Source organism: Bos mutus, chromosome 14 (assembly GCF_027580195.1).
Source record: "Bos mutus isolate GX-2022 chromosome 14, NWIPB_WYAK_1.1, whole genome shotgun sequence".
Lineage (NCBI taxonomy): Eukaryota > Metazoa > Chordata > Mammalia > Artiodactyla > Bovidae > Bos > Bos mutus.
Window position 1 is genome coordinate 6,162,420 of NC_091630.1, and position 16,221 is coordinate 6,178,640.

Here is a 16,221-nt window from a genome sequence, read left to right on the forward strand (position 1 = left end):
GTGGAGGAGGGATAAATCAGGAGTTTGGGATTAGTAGATACAAGGTACAATACATAAGGTAGATAACAAACAAGGTCCTACAGTATAGAATAGGGAACTATCTTCAATATCCGGTGATAAACCATAATGGAAAAGAACATGAAAAAGAATGTGTGTGTGTATATATATATATACAATCTATGTATAACTGAATCACTTTTCTGCAAACCAGAAAGTAAAGCAACATTGTATATCAAGTATACTTCAATAAAAACCTAAAAAAGGTGATAATAAAACAATTATAGTTGAATCATCTTGAATCAATTGAATCATCTTGACAGTTTTGTGGGTTTTTTCTTCCTTTGGCTCATGTAGACTTGGTTTCTACTGTAGGGTGTTTCTCTTCCTCAGTACCTCCCTTTGTTAACCACAGTTCATTGTATGCAGTGAAAATGCTTATATGATCTACAGAAAAACCTTCTATTCCTTTTGAAAAAAATTGAAGATTAAATAATGTTCTTAAATCGTTGCTAAGAAGATGTCAAGAGCTGGAGCGGGTGTGGAGAAAGGGGAGCCCTCCTACATTGTTGGTGGGGATGTAAGTTGATGTAGCCACTGTGGAAAACAGAAGGGAGATTACTCAGAAAGCTAAAAATAGAATTAACAAATGATTCAGCAATCCCTCTCCTGGGCGTATATCCAGACATAACTATAATTCAAAAAGATACACACACCTCCATGTTCATAGCAGCATCATTCACAATAGCCAAGACATGGAAAAATCCTAAATGTCTACTGACAGATGAATGCGTAAAGAAGATGTGATACATATATGCAATGAAATACTATGCAGCCATAAAAATGAAAGATGCCATTTGAAGTGATATGGATGCAACTCTGGGAGTTGGTGATGGACAGGGGCGCCTGGCGTGCTGCAGTCCATGGGGTTGCAAAGAGTCGGACAGGACTGAGTGACTGAACTGAACTGAACTGGATGCAACTACAGATTATCATACTAAGTGAGATAAGTGAGAAGGAGAAAGACAAACCCCATGTGGTATCGCTTATATGTAGAATCTAAATCACAGCACAAATAAACCTATCTATGAAACAGAAACCGAAACAGGGACACGGAGAATAGGCTGGTGCTTGCCAAGAGGGAGAGAGAGGGAGAGGGCTGGTGAGAGCCTGGGATCAGCAGATGCAGACTAGTCCATGTGGAATGGACAAGCAGTAAGGTCCAGCGTAGGGTGGCTTTGTAGAAAAGATGTGCACAGACTTCCCTGGTGGTTCAGTGGCTAAGATTCCGTGCTCCCAAGGCAGGGGGCCTCGGTTTGATCTCTGGTCAGGGAAGTAGATCCCACATGCCACAGATAGACCAGGTGCAGTCAAATTAAAAAAAGAGAAAAAGGTCCAGCTGTATAGCGCAGGGAACGATATTCAGTATCCTATAATAAGCCATAATGGAAAATAATATGGAAAAGAATGTATGTATATGTGTAACTGAGTCACTGCTGTACAGCAGTAATTAATAGAACATTAAAGCAACTATATTTCGGTAAAAAAGAAAGGGACCACAGGAATCCGAGACTACAAGTATATATAGCTATTTCAAGCAGTCTTTACTCTAAAGGAGGACGTGGGAATGAGGCAATAGTCAAAGAGGAATTAGGATCCAGAGAGGTGTCTTTTGGTTGAAGTTTTGTTTTCATTAAGGTGTTAGGGAAATTAAATAAATAGTCTTGTTTAGGCTTCAGAGACAAAGCAGAGTGGGTCTCTGACCTTGCTTCTAACCTGCCTGGACACTGCCCAGACTGAGTGACTGTTTGCTGGGAGCGGAAGACCTGCCTCACCGTAGATAAGATGGGGGAGGAGCCTTGAGATTGTTGAGACCTGGAGGAGGCCAGGGCAACCAGGTCCCAGCCTTAGCAACAGTCCAAGTTTTACACGCTAAAACTAACATGAAACCAGAGCTGCAAACTGGTCACCGATGGATGCTGAAATCGGTGTGCGTCCTGGGATTATAAGTGGGAACCCCAAACTGCAGTCTTTGAAGTCCCACCCAGGGTGCGGCCTCGCTGCCCGGGACCCTTTCCCAGCTGGGACTCCAGACGCTGTGACTCGGGACTCAGTCTGGATGTTGGTCAAAACCCAGTTTGGTGGTGTATCTTCTGCTCTTTCTGTTTCTCTTTCTGTTTAATGTTAGTTTATTGAAAGTAAGCTAGATAATTCTCTAACAAATGTTTGTATTATTTATTTGTAGACGAGTGGCTTATTTTGTTAACATCTCTGAACCTGAGATGAAAGTGAAAACTTTCAGCAAAACAAAAAATGGGAGGGAAAAAAATGTCAAGAACACATTTTTTGTTTTTTAAATTATATCATCTTGGTATAGGAGTCTTACTATCTGAGGAAATTTTATATATGTGAACTTTTATCAGAAATAGAGTCTTATGCTTATTAAATATTTCCCTTTCAGTGACACATCATAGTAAATATTTTAAATCAAATAATCTAATTGAAGAGCCTAGCTTTAGTAATGAGTTCAGATCAGATCAGATCAGATCAGTCGCTCAGTCGTGTCCGACTCTTTGCAACCCCATGAATCGCAGCACGCCAGGCTTCCCTGTTCATCACCAACTCCCGGAGTTCACTCAGACTCACGTCCATTGAGTCAGTGATGCCATCCAGCCATCTCATCCTCTGTCGTCCCCTTCTCCTCTTGCCCCCAATCCCTCCCAGCATCAGAGTCTTTTCCAACGAGTCAACTCTTCGCTTGAGGTGGCCAAAGTACTGGAGTTTCAGCTTTAGCATCATTCCTTGTGATATTAAACTACATTTATGTTGAAAAACATTGCAGAACATTCACTTTTTTTTTATTTCTTCTTAGGTAAATAAATGGTAAACGCTGACTCTTTGATAAACACTGTTTTTTTTTTTTTTTTTGTTATCTTGGAGGAGATGAAAATGCAAAAGAATGATAGTGGACAAAATAGCTGATTTCTATAGAGAAAAGTAAGTATTCTCTCCATTCTAATAAGGACAATAAAAATCTAGAACTATACTTCAAAATAGATAAATAAACAAAATCAATAAAACTAGAGAGATAATAAAAATAATATGACAACTATAAAAATAGATTTTTATTTCCACAATGTTATCTTTCAAACTGGGAACATATTATTTTCCTCCAGTCATTCAAGATTATTCTACAGTTTTCTGTTACATTTTTATTTTCTTCACATAGACACTTTGTCTTTCTCTTAAGTGAGAGCAGTCAGATATAATGGCAGTGGGACCATTTCTTCAGCTTTTGAGTGTGTTGATATTACTTTGGAGTAATTTGTTTACTTACAACCTTTCTTGTGATTGTTCATTTACAATCTTGTTTGTAATTTTCATATTCTTCTTATTTTTCCTCTTTATAGACAGGAATTTTGGCTAGTGAAAAGTCAATTGTGCCTCAGCCCCAAGATTTATTCTAGTAAAACTAGAGAATCATTAAAAATTATCCTAGATAGACCTTTGTCCAATATATGAAAAGCTAAGACATTTACTCTAGTTTTGTGACAATAATTACGTTATTGTTTAACAATAGCATATTCTGTTCTAGTGATTCCTCTACCATTTTTCTGTTTCCCTGGTGGTCGTGTTCCTACTCAGGAGAAATAGCAGAGAAGGGCTGGAAAGAGGGACTGGGAGTAGATTTGATTAGATCCTGCAAAGTCAGGTGAAGTAATTTAGATTTTGTCGTGCAGGCAATATTGAGGCACTCAAGGTTCTTTAGAAGAGACTAGCAGAGATGGGAGATCAAAATAGTGATTAATTTTGAAAAAGTAATCTGCTAATACTGTTGAGAGCTGGACAAAAAGGAGAAAGATTGGGTAAAATAGAGCTCTAATCAGAACAGATCACTTAGGGCCTGGGAGTCATGCAGGCATGAGTTACTAATAAGGATAGTATTGGTGTTGGGATCGGAAAGGAATGAAGTGGGTTTGAGAGCCCTTATGAAAGAAGATTTGGTGGCTAATTTTCTTTATAGGGCAGCCTAGACAGAGGAATAAAACATCAATTAAGTTTTGAGCCCAGGAGACTGAAAAAGAAAAAAAAGATAGAACCAGGAATAGAAATAAATCAGGAGAGGGAGCTTATTTGAAGGAGAAGATAAGGAATTCAATTTTAGTCATGTTTTCTTTGAGATGGCAGTAGAACATTCAGGTGTATTTGTCCAGTGGTTACTTGGAAAATATTGAACAGGGTCTTAAAAAAGAAATTGGTCTGATATGAATTTAGAATCATCAATGTAGAAATGAATGTGGCAGCCTTAGGAGGAGACAAGATTTCTAGAGGAGAGAGTTGGCAGAGGAGCACAGAACCTTTACACACGCACAAGCCACATCTATTTTATTGTTTTCATAACATTTATCTGAAAAAGTATTTGCTATATTAATATAAACTTAACCCAAATTATTTATCACTGTTTCTCTAACTCACAGGCCAGTGCCTGGCATGTGATAGGTGAAAAAGAAGACATCTACTGAATAAATGACTGAATGAAGAAATAATTTTTGTAAATATTCATATTTTCACATTGTCTCAAGCATCACCCTAGGTAATATCTAGTCAAGGAATAGTGTGCTTCATCAGACAATACATTTCAGAGAAATATACTTTTTACTTTTTTTCCTACAAATTTGGGTCTTACCTTGGATTTTGGTCTGTGACTCTTCAGCTGAGACTGGTGGCATCTTGGTTTTGAGACATTTCTTTTCATTTTTGTTTTCTCCCTTTGAGAAAAAAAAATAGAGACTGTACGTGTGATTTTGAACTGTGATGATGGAGAAGATTCTTGAGAGTCCCTTGGATTGCAGGAAGATCCAACCGGTCCATCCTAAAGGAAATCAGTCCTGAATATTCATTGGAAGGACTGATGCTGAATCTGAAACTCTAATACTTTGGCACCTGATGCAAAGAACTGACTCATTGGAAAAGACCCTGATGGTGGGAAAGATTGAAGGTGGGAGAAGGAGATAACAGAAGATGAGATGGTTGGATGGCATCACTGACTCGATGAACATGAGTTTGAGTAAACTCCGGGAGCTGATGGACAGGGAGGCCTGGTGTGTTGCAGTCAGTGGGGTCGCAAAGAGTCGGACACGACTGAGCGACTGAACTAAACTGAATATGTGATTTTACATAAAAGTGAAGTTGAATGTAATTATGAGTTTCTCATTTCATTATCAAGCCTATCATCAAAACTGATCATTTGTTTATGATATACTAAAAGTGATAGTTCTTGCACTTAGATGGATATTCCTGACTCTACTATTGGATAATCAGCTTCAACATCAACAGTTTGTTGGCCACTGTCTGTTTTTTCTGGTGTGGTTGCTGCTTCTCCGTGACACATGCTTCTCACAATTCTGGTTCTCACTTCCCGTAACCTGAACATTGGTTCTGAGCTAAGTCTTTGGTGATAGAAGGTAAAGTGATGAAGAGAAGAAAGCACTTTGGTGTCTTTACTCACAGCTCTCTTCTTTATTCCCTCCACGATTTCATTTGCCTCTGCCTCATTTATCTGAACACTTAAGCTTTCCTTGAAATGTAAGTATATCTCGCTGGATGTGGCCAGTGTATACCTGAAGATTTTCCTATGGAGACAGAGTGAATCAAGAGATAAGGTTAAAGCACAGAAAAACTGGCTCCCAAGCTGCTCTCAGTCTTGCAGGGGGAATAAACACACACAAATGTAACTGACACGAAATGTTATAGGTGATGAGAAAATTTTTGTGGGCCCTAGAGGTGGGGCTAAAGGTGGAGTGGTTAGTTCTACTGGAGTGGAAGGGAAAGGATGGACACTGTTAGAGAGAAAGTGACTCTTGAATTTACAAATCAAGATGAGATTTTTGTTTTCCAGATGGACAAAGCATGGAAAATACTCCAGACAGAGGATGCATGTTTAGCAAAAGCCTAAGGTGTGTATAGATGAAGGGAGACCACAAAAGTGCTCAGAAGGGGAAAAATGTGAGGATATGAGGCCAATGAAGAAGGGGGGGGGTCTTGAGAGTCTTATAAGCCTTGATGTGAATCTTGACATTACTTTTAGACACTGTATATCAGACACATTTTAAACTGAAAAGCAAATGAATTAGATGATTTAATTTCAGCCTTGTAACAACATACGTGTTAGGCAAGGCAGCTATTATCATTCTTATATTATTGAATAAGGAATTGATTAACTGCCTAGAAAATGGATCTCTGGATAGATTATGAAATAGTGACAAAGCCTTCTGACTTCAATCAAGTACTTTTACGTCATATTATTCATTAACATTTTCATCATAGTTTTATGTGTACATAAATATAAATTTATGTGAATAATGCCTTACTCTGGAGTATGAGAGAGAGTTTGGACAAATGTGAATTTGCAATTTTTGATTTAATGACTATTTACAAATCTGAATTACCTATGATATTTTGGTTTGAGAATTAACTGTTTAAATGACACTTAAAATACAATGCAAATTGATTTATTCATTCCTAGATATTTCCTTATAGGACTGAAATAATCTATTTGTATTTCAGAAATGTGTTGTTTAAATGTCATTTTAAAAGGTTATATTCTGTAGAGGAAAATAGGGGTTTAACTTTGTGTCAATTTTAACATTTAGCACTGTTGAAACTGGATAAAAAACTATTTTCCTTTTACTGACATATTATTGGAAAAAGTAGACTCAAATAATTCCCTAATATGACTTTTAAGATAGGTGATGCTAGCAGACTTCCTGATGAGCATCCATAAATTGTGGCCGTCAGAATGGCACAGAATGTGTAAGAGCGTTTCTACCGGGGTCTACTCTGACTAGCTCTCCAGTATTAATGTTTCTGAAGGAAAGACAACTCCTGAATTTTTGTTTACTTTGCCTTGTCTCTAGCATCTCTTTTTTCCCCCCTGTAGGTTAAGCATTTCGAAAAGTTGATTCAACTACTATTTCTCCTGTTCTGTAGAAACATAACCTAATGATTTAGTTCTCAGGCACTACAATCAGACAGAACAGGGTTCCAGTTCAGAGTCTGCAATTTGTCAGTGGTGTGTAAATAGCAAATTATAACAGGGCCCGTGGGTATTGTGAGTATTCAATACAATAGTGCTTGAAAAGGGACAACACTTTGTTTGGCACATAGTAATTCCTGTTAGCTATTATGTTCTCCGAGAGAATAATGTATTAGCTATTTTTTATGTGCTCTGTGGGAAAATAATCATGATAGTTGGCAAGTTGGCAAGCATCGCTGTGATGACTTTCCCAGAGAGATACACAACAAGGCTAGCGGAAGGGAAGTACCCAGCTCAACATTTGTGACCGTCCATAAGTTTTTAAACATATAAATAACTCGTAAAGTGTGAGATTATTTATTTTGACACAAGAATTAGAAAGAAGTCAAGGACACTCTCGTAAAGCCATGCTAAGCACATTCTCTCCAATTCTCTCCACTGCAAAAACGGTCAGTGTTAATCAGAAAAGGAAGGCAAATTTTCCAGGGCTAACATTAGGTAATCTTGATATTTTATGTACTCTAGGCTCATTTAAACCTGAATCATTAGACCATGCTATGCCAGTCCCTGAGGTACCTTCTTGTTTGTACTTGACATCTTTCATCCAGTTCCCTTAGATGAGAAAATAATTCTTGCTTTAAAAATCTTATGTTGTGATTTTAGGTAAATCTAGTGAGTAATTCATGAAAATTGTTCTTTAGAGAGCTGTAAGTGAATGTTGATCATATGATTATCATTTGGACTTAAATCTGTCATAAGGATACAAATGATTAATAATGGTAATAAGAATTGCCCTACTATATGCTTTCTCTATACTGTCTCTAGTTTGTATACCAAGGCTACAAAGCAGGTGTTATCTTTATTTTAAAGGTGAACAGACTTAGAACTTAAGAAAATATTTTTTCCAGAGCATGGTTTCTCCACTTTGGTAATATTAAAGTGTTAACCTGGATAATTCTATGTTGTAAAGGGCTCTCCCGCACATTCTAGGATTTATAGCAGCATCTCTGGCCTTTCCCCTTTAGATACCGATAACTTCCTACCCTTCAACTGTGACAACAAAAAATATCTTCAAATACTGATAGTTGTCCTCAGTGCAAACTACTCCTCATTGAGAACTTCTGGTCTAGAGAAACCACCATTAAAATATAGTTTACTAAGACCAGGATGTTTGACCTTCTCTGTTGGAACTAGATCATATAACATGCTTAATATTTGAGAAACAATTTCATTTTGGATGATGGCAGAAGTGAAAATCAACAAAGAGAAGTCTTACTTGGTTTTTCCAAATTGTAATAGAGTCTTCTACGCATTAGTCCATTTTAAAGCCAATATATGCAGTATATAAAATGATGAGGATAAACCCCAAAGACGAACAGTCCATGACTTAGTCGGTAGCAGGTAAAACTTCAGAGAAATCACATATCCCAGTGTTTATGAAAATCCCTCTCCCAGCCAAGAAGTGAAGCGAATCAGGAGTGATTTAGGGACATGGGGCACATACCTGTCCCGTGGCTTGCCGTGACTCACTGCTTGGATCAGGATCTTGGACATTCTCATTGCTTCCTTCACTAGGCTTCACCTTGTTGAATTTTACTGTCAGTGATTTAAACATCTCTGAGGTGGTTCTGAAAACTTCTGTTTTATGACTCTGTATCTCAAGGTAGAGAAATGTGCTTCGATTTTCTTTTCATTAGCAGACAAGCCAATTAGTTGTTTAATCAGGATTTTGTTCTAGTTAATTCCTAGAGGCAACTCTCTAGCTAGTCAGGGCTTTGGCTTAAAAGCAGCAAATTACTTCTGCTTGGGTGATTTAAATTCTGTTTATGAACTTCAGAGAGTCAAAATACCCTTGTGAATAATTTAGAAGTGAGAATTAAAACTTCATTGTTGATTTAAATTGTTTAAATGGTTATTTAAATGTGGGCACATTGCCCATTGGTTTATTTTTCTTTCTTTCTTTATAATTACCCACCTACCTATCTCCATCTATTGAATTTAGGGTTAAAATAATACACGCAAATGATTAAAGACTCTTGAGAGTCCCTTGGACAGCAAGGAGATCAAACCAGTCAATCCTAAAGGAAATAAACCCTGAATATTTATTGGAAGGACTGATGCTGAAGCTCCAATACTTTGGCCGCCTGATGTGAAGAGCTGACTCACTGGAAAACACCCTGATGCTGGGAAACATAGAAGGCAGGAGGAGAAGGGGATGACAGAGGACGAGACGGTTGGATGGCATCACCGACACAGTGGAGATGAATTTGAGCAAGCTCTGGGTGATGCTAAAGGACAGAGAAGCCTGGTGTGCCACAGTCCATGGGGTCGCAGAGTCGGACACGACTGAGCGACTGAACAAAAACGAAGTGCTTATGATATAAAGCAACTCCCCCAAAGTCCTCGTTTCTAGTTCTGAACTGTGAGGTAACTACTTTTTCTTTTTCTTCCTGTGATTATTTTCTTTAATTGGCATTTTATTATTTGATTAGATTAATGATATTTTTTTAGAAAATATAATGGAAAGTGAGACAGTATTCCCCATTCCCAGTAGCCTAAACGTCCATCTCCGATGCACGAGGATGGTTACATTAGAATAAAGCAGAGAGACTATTAGCTTGCTAGGGCTGCCATAACAAAGCGCCACAGGCTGGGCTGACTTAAACAACATAATTGTATTTTCTCGAAGTTCTGGAGGCTAGACGTCTGACATCAAGATAACAAGGGGCTTCCTGTGAAGGCTGTGGTAAAGGAGCTGTTATCAGTCTCTCTCCTTGGCTTGTAGATGATCATCTTCTCCCTGTGTCTTTCCTCTGTTCGTGTTCGTGTCCAAATTCTGTCTTCTCATAAGAACACCAGTTACATTAGATTAAGGCCCACCTCAATGACCTTATTTTAATTGACCTCTTTAAAGACTCTTATTTCCAAATAAGGTCACATTTTGAGGTATGGGAGATTAGAACTTTATCACCAATTTTTGAGGGGACACTACTGAGCCCATAACACAGAGACAGTATGTTTGACGAATATCACTTTAGAGGAAATGTAATTTATTGCTAGGAAGCAATCTGCTCCAAAATTTCTTTCAAGTTTCCTATTTTCTTACAAATTGCTGAAATATTATGAATACTATATATGTGATTCTTAGTTTTATAAGTCTAGATAATTCTGTTGGATTATTAGTTTCTTAAACTATTAAAAATATATCTTTCACTAGTATTAATTTTTTTCTCTGATTAACCATTGAATCAATAAACCTAAACTCCTTGAAGGAGGACACTATGCATCATTTATTTTGCCCCCAGAGAGCCTTCATATAGAGTAGAAACTCAACCCCTGCTGAATAGAATTTAACTGAAGCCCTTTGTGTGATCTGACAGCTCTAGGTTTCCCCTATATCTCTGCTTTAATTCAAAACTAATTAAATATATTACACTCACAGAATCTAAATTTTGCATTTCTTAACGACACTTGGCACCACAATATGCCATTTCTTTCACTAATATTTTCCTGCATCTCTGCTGTCTCCCTAAATAGCTGGAAAGATGATTTCTATCAGAAGCTTTGCTGCATCACTTCGAGTATCACCTTGTCATCAAAAATAGTGTTCTTTCATTGTATGTGATCCAGTTTAAACATCTATATAAAATACCTGAATATTTCTTTCACAGTTTGACAGATTAACATTTAGCTGTTAACCAAATTATGAAAGAAATATTGCAGTTTTTAAAAAATACTATCTTTTAACCATTTAGCTTTTTAAAAAATATCAAACACTTTTGTAGAAAAAAAAGATGAAATGAATATGTCAATTGCAAAACTTTGTTCTGCCCTTGTAAAAAAAGAATTGAAGTAATTTAAATAATAGAAAATGCTCTTTTCATGACAGGAAAATCCTTTTGAAGTGAGATCTTGCTTACTACATCAAGTTCCAAGGACACCAGAAACATTAAAATACTGATGGGTTAATTACATTTTACTTGGTTTTCTGGAGAATAAATATTTTACATAAATGCAAAAAGAGCTACTTTTATAAAATAAAATCTGGGCCTGTAGTTTGTGAAGCAAAAATACTTGCATATTAATAGGTGGAATCTTATTCCGTAACATGCCTTATTTTAAAAAGTAAAATCTCCTAGCTTTATTGAGGTATGATTGACATATACCATTTTGTAAGTTTCAGGTGTACAATATGATGTTTTGATGCACGTATATATTGCAAAATGACTTCCACAGTAAAGTTAGACCACACAGCCTTTCCCTGACATATTTACAATTTCATTGTGTTGTATATTGCGACACATTTAAGCTTGATTCTTCTCGTGACTTACAATCTTGTTAGTTATGGTTACGTCTGGTGGTTATTTCTGCATTACTAAAAAATCTGCTTATTCTACCCTTTTTGTGTGTGTGAATTTGAATCCCAAATCAGTGTGAGGGAGATTCAACATTAAAAATTATTAAGGAGAACTTTATTTTCCTACCCAGAGCCCAAACAAACTTCCTTGATGGTCTGTGCTGTTGGACAGATTTTTTTTCAGTCCAGCAAGAATGTACTTTTTTAAGGGTGCTTTGATTTTGTTTTCAATAGAGTTTTTAGTGAACTTCTCTTGTGCACTTGCCAATTAAAACCAGAGCCTTTCAGCTCCAAGACCACCCTCCACATTATCCACACCCAGGGCAGCCTGAGTTAACACATCTAATACTTCCTCCTTCTGGATTTCTGGAACCTGGGGATTTCCTTGAGATAACAGTTATGTATTTTAAGAAAACAATATGGAAAAAATATGCATAACTGAATCATTTTAATATATAGCAGAAATTAACACATTTTAAATCAATTATACTTCAATAAAACTAAAAAAATACTTAAGCATTTAAAAGTGTATTTGTAAGAGGAAAATATGCAGGAAAGATTTTTAAGGAAGAATTTTAATTTAGTTTTTCATATTATCAAAATCATAAGTCTTTTATTGATTTTTTATTTTTTAAAATTTATATTTATTTATTTTAATTGGAAGCTAATTACTTTACAATATTGTATTGGTTTTGCCATACATCAACATGAATCTTCCATGGGTGTACATGTGTTCCCCATCCTGAACCTCCCACCAACCTCCCTCCCCATACCATCCCTCTGGGTCATCCCAGTGCACCAGCCCCAAGCATCCTGTATCCTGCATCGAACCTGGACTGGCGATTCATTTCACACATGATATTATACATGTTTCAATGCCATTCTCCCAAATCACCCCACCCTCTTCCACTCCCACAGAGTCCAAAAGACTGTTCTATACATCTGTGTTTCTTTTGCTCTCTCGCATACAGGGTTATCATTACCATCTTTCTAAATTCCATATATATGCGTTAGTATACTGTATTGGTGTTTTTCTTTCAGGCTTACTTCACTCTGTATAATAGGCTCCAGTTTCATCCACCTCATTAGAACTGATTCAAATGTATTCTTTTTAATGGCTGAGTAATACTCCATTGTGTATATATACCACAGCTTTCTTATCCATTCGTCTGCTGATGGACATCTAGGTTGCTTCCATGTCCTGGCTATTATAAACAGTGCTATGATGAACATTGGGGTACACGTGTCTCTTTCAATTCTGGTTTCCTCGGTGTGTATGCCCAGCAGTGGGATTGCTAGATCATAAGGCAGTTCTGTTTCCAGTTTTTTAAGGAATCTCCACACTGTTCTCCATAGTGGCTGTACTAGTTTGCATTCCCACCAGCAGTGTAAGAGGGTTCCCTTTTCTCCACACCCTCTCCAGCATTTATTGCTTGTAGACTTTTGGATCGCAGCCATTCTGACTGGCATGAAATGGTACCTCATAGTGGTTTTGATTTGCATTTCTCTGATAATGAGTGATGTTGAGCATCTTTTCATATGTTTGTTAGCTGCTGAGGTCCAGCCCCGGCTGATCTAGGGAGTTCCAAGCGGGGACAGCTTCGGCGAGGATCAGGCTACAATAGCTTCAATTAGATATTAATTAGCGATATAAAGAGTAACAGAATGAGGATAGCTCAGTAGGAAAATTCAGTGGAGAAAAGAGGCTGAGTAGCTTGGTTTACGTGGGAAACCAATAAAACTTCAAGACAAGAAGCTTGCACCACTTACGTAGGCCGCAGGCATCCTTCCATTCTCCCGAAGGAGAGGAGACACTGAGGCCTACCCTGTCGGATCTTAGAAGCCCAGGCATAATTAGTAAGCATGGCGGGCTCCGCGCTCCAGATGGAGACTTAGCCAGAGTTTGCGAGAGAGAGCGACATGGGGAGACCAGTATTTTGAGAAACTGATCCCAATTCTTTATTTTCCATGGTCTACTTTTATACACTGAGATGTTATGCAAAAGTCACACGGGGTCAGCAGTCCTGACTTTTATCAAAGTCAGGTGCTTCATACAAATGTATACAGAGGTCTTAGGGGTGTTACATCATCTTCTGGCCAGGGGGCCTGCTGACAATTTATGACCCTCTCCTTGTGACAGTGGTCAGTCAACCAGGACACTTATTTCTCCAGGGGTGATTATTCTTAAAACAGAAGCCACCCAAATAAAGTTACATTCCTATAGGGTGAGGGTGTAGTTGGTTTTAGTTAAGGAACAATTTACTTAGCCTAAGGTTTAACGTGATTTATATCAAAGGTTAATACTTATTTCTTCTATATATTCATTAATGTGCATAAGGGCAGGAGATGTGGAGACTTGGCAGCAAACATTGGCTCAACAAATGAAAAACCCTTCGCCAATACAATTTCTAATCAGCCCATTATACTTATACTAATAGCTTTCTAACTTTTCTAAGGAACCTGTTTTTAGAAGGTTTAAAGCATCTCGTGCCTCTCACGGTTGGGAGGCTGTGAGCAATCACATGTGGCCGGACAAGCTTGTCAGGCAGGCTAGAGAACCTTCAGAGGAGTTTGTAAGTTTGGAACACTCCTGTCATGCCCAGGAATTATTATTAACTGGAGCTCTAAGTTAACTCCTTCTCCAAAAGATGTGGTGGGGGACAGCCCCCCGTAAAGTCAGAGGTGTAGGTGAGAGCACAAAGTAGTAAAGTAGGCAGGCTCTGGTTATGGAGGTAGATGCTCAAGGATTTCCAGGGGGACTCCTGAGGCTCCATCCCGCCTTTGCATATGTCGAGCCTCCTTCCTCATGACCTTTGCAATGGGCGGAGTGCCTCAGGCCGGCTCCCAACAGTTACCCATCTGTATGTCTTCTTTGGAGAGATGTCTATTTAGTTCTTTGGCCCATTTTTTTTTCCCCACATTATCAAAAAGTAGTTTTTCATATTATCAAAATCATAATTCTTTTATTGATTTTTTAAAAAGAAACTATAAGTTTTCATTTTAGATTCAATCATTTCATCAAAAAAAAACACATAAAAACCAACTTTATTGATTATATGATTTGATTTGTATGTCTTGAAAATACAAAATTATCAATATTTATTTTTGTTCAAAAAATGGATGTTCATTGTTTTAAAAGGCAAGCTTTTCTTTTTGATTACATTTTTGCTTCAGAAACAATTATGAATGAATTTTCAGATATGTATGGGGTCATTTTAGGAGCTTCTCAGTTAATCCTCTATGCCTGTGGTCAGTTAGATTTTTGAACTTAGGATATAAACATGCAAGGAAATGTTAACAGCAGATTTGTGACTGATTCTCTCCCTTCCTGGGGCCCTCAGAGGAAGAAACAGCTTCATCAGACCTCCTCGTAAATCTGACCATGGTATTTACTGGTGGAAAGATACCAGGAAGAGCCTATATATAGGAAATGTATTTAGTAGGACGTTTTTGGTCTGTCTAGGTTGCTTAGGAGATCAGTCCTGGGTGTTCATTGGAAGGACTGATGCTGAAGCTGAAACTCCAATACTTTGGCCACCTCATGCGAAGAGTTGACTCATTGGAAAAGACCCTGATGCTGGGAGGGATTGGGGGCAGGAGGAGAAGGGGACGACAGAGGATGAGATGGCTGGATGGCATCACCAACTCGATGGACGTGAGTCTGAGTGAACTCCGGGAGTTGGTGATGGACAGGGAGGCCTGGCGTGCTGTGATGCATGGGGTTGCAAAGAGTCGGACACGATTGAGCAACTGAACTGAACTGAACTGAGGTTGCTTATTGCAGAAAAGCCTGTAATTTACAGATTTATGTGGCATGGCTGGCTGGAGATGGGGTAACTTTGTAGGGAGGCTTAAAATGGAGATATCCTCAAACCACCTTGCTTTCTCTTTTTTATTGGCCACACCATGGGATTTCCCAAGTGTCTCAGTGGTAATCTGTCTGCCAATGCAGGGGGCTACGGATTTGATCCCTGATCCTGGAAGATTCCCTGAAGAAGGACTCCAGTATTTTTGCCTGGAAAATCCCATGGACAGAGGAGACTGGTGGGCTACAGTCCGTGGTGTCACTAAAGAGCCAGACATGACTGAGTGACTAAAACAAAAAAACGCAGCATGTGGGATCTTAGTATCCCGACCAGGAATTGAACCCATGCTCTCTGCAGTGAAAATGCTGAGTCCTAACCACTGGATTGCCAGGAAAGTCCCAAATATTTTAATTTGTTTCTTTGCTGAGTTGGGTTTTAGGTGCATCATGTGACATCTTTTGTTGTGATGCACACGCTGGTTGTGGCCCACGGGCTCCCGGGTGCCTGGGCTCAGTAGTTGCTCCTCATGGGCTGAGTTGCTCAGCGGCATGTGGGATCTTCCCAGACCAGGGATGGAATCCATGTTCCCTGCATTGCAAGGCAGATTCTTAACCACCAGACCAGCAGGGAAGTCCCTCCCACTGCCTTCCTTTTGTGAGAAATACTTTTGCATACAATACTCAAAACCTCCTTGTACATCTGAAATAAAAATGTGTCAAAATGCAGGGAAACTGAACAGTTTTAAATGCTGGGTCTGATGTTATCAGTCAGTTCAGTTCAGTTCAGTCGATCAGCCGTGTCTGACTCTTTGCGACCCCATGAATCGCAGCACGCCAGGCCTCCCTGTCCCTCACCAACTCCCGGAGTTCACTCAGACTCACGTCCATCGAGTCAGTGATGCCATCCAGCCATCTCATCCTCTGTCGTCCCCTTCTCCTCCTGCCCCCAATCCCTCCCAGCACCAGAGTCTTTTCCAATAAGTCAACTCTTCGCATGAGGTGGCCAAAGTACTGGAGTTTCAGCTT

At 38.6% G+C, this 16,221-nt stretch overlaps 1 protein-coding gene across 1 annotated transcript in view; it reads right to left on the bottom strand.

The window, feature by feature from the left end:
* The window catches only part of CNGB3 (cyclic nucleotide gated channel subunit beta 3), a 188,260-nt gene extending 179,612 nt beyond the window's left edge, over positions 1–8,648 (bottom strand). Inside the window, exons 1-2 of the mRNA XM_005888278.1 lie at positions 8,538–8,648; positions 4,685–4,766 (exon numbers count right to left, since the gene is read on the bottom strand). Of these exons, the coding sequence (XP_005888340.1) occupies positions 4,685–4,766; positions 8,538–8,648 (193 nt within the window). The remainder of the gene's footprint in view (positions 1–4,684; positions 4,767–8,537) is intronic.
* Between the last annotated feature and the right edge of the window lie 7,573 nt (positions 8,649–16,221).